The sequence below is a fragment of the Phaseolus vulgaris genome, chromosome 7 (genome assembly GCF_051622355.1).
Source record: "Phaseolus vulgaris cultivar YP4 chromosome 7, ASM5162235v1, whole genome shotgun sequence".
NCBI classification, from domain to species: Eukaryota; Viridiplantae; Streptophyta; class Magnoliopsida; order Fabales; family Fabaceae; genus Phaseolus; species Phaseolus vulgaris.
Genome location: NC_143504.1, coordinates 13,206,158 through 13,210,257, shown reverse-complemented (window position 1 = coordinate 13,210,257; position 4,100 = coordinate 13,206,158). Strand labels below are relative to the sequence as shown.

General features: G+C 37.4%; 1 protein-coding gene across 1 annotated transcript; it reads right to left on the bottom strand.

The window, feature by feature from the left end:
• Positions 1-465: 465 nt before the first annotated feature.
• GH3.9 (putative indole-3-acetic acid-amido synthetase GH3.9) lies at positions 466-3,823 on the bottom strand. Its single transcript, XM_068635700.2, has 4 exons — positions 3,439-3,823; positions 3,228-3,329; positions 1,757-2,577; positions 466-1,261 (listed from the first exon to the last, which is right to left on the bottom strand). Exons 1-4 carry the CDS (start codon positions 3,735-3,737, stop codon positions 666-668), a joined length of 1,818 nt encoding a protein of 605 aa, XP_068491801.1. The 5' UTR covers positions 3,738-3,823; the 3' UTR covers positions 466-665.
• Positions 3,824-4,100: the final 277 nt, after the last annotated feature.

The following is a 4,100-nucleotide window of genomic DNA, read 5'->3' as shown; positions in this document are numbered from 1 at the left end:
AAATTGGTTTTTATTTAATGTCACTAAATTGGTTTCTAAATTAGAATCTAAATTGGTATCTAAAGTTAACGACCATGATTTTAGCTACTTAAGACTATTAGTTTGTAAATTAGTTTCTAATCAAGTTAGTGACTAATTTTATCATTTTAGAAACCAAAAATTTAGTTTCTAAAAGCACTTTTTTTCTTGTAGTGAAAGTAATTAATAACTGTAACAATTAAATTTAACATTGAAATGATAATCGTTATTACAATTTTTTTAATAATAATAATTTACCGATAGTTTTTAGTGATGAATATTTTTATCAGAAAAACTAGTATTTGTTGTAGTGAGTATTTGAGAATTACTTACTCACACAACACAATTTTAGGTGGTTGGAGAAACCCCTAAGTGGCATAAAAGAGATGTAATAGTTGTTCCAATGTTAGTTTGTAATAATGATGGAACAAAGAAGAACCTATTGCATAGTAACGAAGTTGAATGATTATTTTTTCTTCAATTCATAACAGAGCATATATATCTAAAGAGTAATGATATTTGATACTGTGAAACAAACATTATTCATATCTAAATGGTTAATTAGGAGTAGAAATTTGGTTGATATGATGAAAGCCAAGTTGAGTTGTTGTGCAAGAAAGGAAAGAGCAGAATGGAAGTTAGTTGATTCAGCACATCTTGGGTACCCAGTTAGGATCTCTAGGGCTGAAGAAGGAGGCAGTAACTTTAGAGTTGAGTAATTTGAGTGCCTTCTTAGACTTGATGCACCTGGGAGTTTTGTACTGATTCATGGAAGCCCCTTGACTGATAAACAAGTCCATCAACGCATCAAAGGTTCCTGGCTCCACCACACGTATCTCCAGTGGCCCCACCGACTTGTCGTGGCTACGGCACCGTCTGTATACGTAGTCCAGTTGCTCCTCCACCGCAATGCAACATTCCTCAAGTACACTTCCATCAAGTACCACTGCGTTCCCATTCTCAGCTTCTGCCTTTATGCCGCAATGGAGAATTTCCCAGTACAATACGTAGTGTCCTGGCACTGAACACGTATCGGGGTAACTCGTGTACTCCACTAAGAGACCATCGTAGGGTTCCAACAGCTTCTTCGACATGCTCACGCTCCTGTGCAGGTCTTCCTCGTTCGTCTTTTCAGTGTCCACGCTGATCACTACATTTCTCCTGCAGATGAAACGCACTTGTGGGGCGTTGTTGTGGAATCCCACCACCTGCAGCACGTCACCCACGCGGTATCGGTACAGCCCTAGATGTTGAGGTCATGGTGGTGTCAAAGGAAAAGTAAATTCAACTTGCGTTAGTAGATTTAACCAATGGATGTGTATAATAATGGCGATGATGACAAATGGGTTACTGTTCTCAAGTACACAACTCACTTTTCTGTACTTCGTAGAAATTTGTCTGATACGATACCAATGACAAAGATACACCATTCTACTGAATAATCATTAAAGAATGGAACTGTATAAATAGGTTTTAAAGTTTCTTTTTTCAGAAAAGATGATTAAAATAGTAATATTTTGAGTTGTGTCAGAGAGATAAATAAGTGTTTTGAAGTACGTGTCATTAGAAGAAGAAAAAGGCTTCTAAAGTAACGGTTGTGTTAGTTAAACTTCTTTAACTATTTGGCAGTACTAGTCGGTTAGATGACAGCATAAAGAAAAAGAAATGCTTGTGTGTTGGTGTGTTAACATATAATTTGAAGTTGCTAGGAAATGGGTCAATTAATCAGGGAACTCACCAGCAAAGGTAGTGACCACGGGCTCATAGAAGCAACCGAGCTTGACATGCACCAAATCCACGAGCTTATCATTGGGAACATCCCCTTCATCAAAGTCCATCAAAAGTTTCCCGTTATGCCCAAGAGGAAGGAACTCAAAGTAGCCCATGTTAGGCAAGAGGGTAAATGCGACATCCGCAGGATCACACAGAGGTTTAAGATTAACCCCAAAGTAGCACTCAGATGAAGCATACAAGGTACAAACCAAAGGCAGCCTCCCATCACTGTAATGCTTAAGAGCAGGAACATACTGAGCCATGGACCCTGTGACCACAGCCTCTATGTACTTGGCATTAGGCCAAAGCTGGCACAGAATTCCCTTCCAACACTTTTGGCTACAGATTCTTGTGATCTCATCAGCGAGACGAGGGTCAGGGGTTGAAAGCACTGAGGACATGCATGAGCGACATGAAGGGTCTGTTATGGAGGAACTTAGTTGACCATTGCATATGTCCTCACACAGCTGCCTCCAGTTTTGTTCTAAGAAGGAAATGGCTCGAAGAAATGCAGAGGCAAAGACGGCACCGAGCCTTAGAACCTGGCGCCGGTGGATCAAACCTGCTAGAAGCTGGCAATACATGCTTTGGTTGCTGTCATTGCATAGAATGGTTTGGTCAGGGCTTGTGTAATCGTTCCAAGGGTCGTATGTGCGACACTTGAAGTGCTTGCTCTTGTAGTAGCTTGTTAACACTGTCCTTGCAGGTAAGCCACAAGGAGTAGACATTTCTGCTTTTACGAAGAACAGATACATCGCCTTGCCCTCGTCAAGATCAGGAACGTACCTAAGATTGATTGCTAATTATGTTCAACTGGGAGATATGGTTCGGAAAATGATTATGAAAATACTCAGCATGCAGCAGTTAGTTATAAGAAATGTTTATATGTTTCCATTATATTATATCTGATACTGATACTATAAGGTACTAGGTAGTACGAATTTAACTAGACTGATATGTTTTTGAACTTTCTGGTATTGGCCATGGTATATGGTAATTAACTCTGTACGACTAATGCGATTGAAAATATGCATAAATGAAATACATGTCAATATGCACTAGCTAGTTAGCATGCACTATATATGATATAACAAGCAGGAATCATTATTTTTTAAATGTAAACGTAACCTATGCATGGTAATGGGCCCTCCACCAACCTAATAGTTGTCACGTCATATCTTTTTCATCTTATCTTTTTTTCATTTGTCCATATACTTAGAATGAAGAATCATAACCCAAGCATGATGACATCAAGCACAGAAAAGACTCAAGTTGCTAAGCAAGAAAGTTAAGCTTCAGCCATGTGTTGGAATTCGAGGCAAATGAACATTGAAATATTAATTTGAAATGCAACAGAAAGGGTATGACTAATAAATGTCTGCGTGCATAATCAAGGCCAAGAAATAAAAAGATGTGACGATGTTACTGTTATTAACTGATTCATGATTGGCATGGTAAGATTGTACACGAAGGTGCGGCGTTCTAGATCTTCTGCAATTGATGGCATTATTTTAGGCTCTCCACCTGATGTCCCTGAACTGCACATACCATAATATATGATTAAGAATGTTTACATAAAATACAAGAAGAAAGTTATGATAAAGGAATGAAATAATGAACAAATACTAGCAGTAGCAGAGTTATTACCTGCATAACATTTCTGTTATTGAGTGACCAGTGATGAGAGAAGAGTCTTCCCCATTTGCAATTCTCTGGATATATGGGAAGATTCTTTCATAAGTGGTGACTGGAACACTCCTCTTAAACTCTGCTATGTCAGTTATATTTTTTTCTCCCCTCATAAACTTATTCAAATACTCAGTTTCTCTATTATGAGTTATGATCTGTTTCAAAAGGCTTTCCTGAACTTCAGAAGCCTTCATTGTAAGCCTCTCTATCTCCTTCAGTGCTTCCTCACCTTTGTACTCTAATTTCTTTCCGTCCATGGTCACAGAAAGGAACAGAAGAACTAACTCAAGAGTGGAGTATAACACTTAATGTTCACTTGGTGTGAAATGCATTTAGTGTGCTTAATTATTTATAGATAAGATAAGTATGTATATTATTGCATAAAGTTTCTTTGGCGCTTATTTTGTGTTATTTTCAATAAAAACGTTTTTTGCATTATTTTTTTTCACTTTATCCTTCATTTTAATGTCCCAAAAGTTAGGTAAATAAAAGAATACACGTATTTTTTTTATTGGAGTAGTTTTGTCCTATTATAGATATGGCCACATACAACTCTTCTTAAAAAAAATCTTCTTTTCTCTTTTCTTTTTTTCTTAATTTATCTTTACATCAGAGCAACC

Coding starts and splice junctions, on each gene's coding strand:
- GH3.9 (XM_068635700.2), bottom strand. CDS start 3,737: ATGGACGGAAAGAAATTAGAGTACAAAGGTGAGGAAGCACTGAAGGAG. Junction 2,578..3,227: donor ACCATGCCAATCATGAATCA/GTTAATAACAGT, acceptor AATCAATCTTAG/GTACGTTCCTGATCTTGACG. Junction 1,262..1,756: donor CGTGGTCACTACCTTTGCTG/GTGAGTTCCCTG, acceptor CTCAACATCTAG/GGCTGTACCGATACCGCGTG.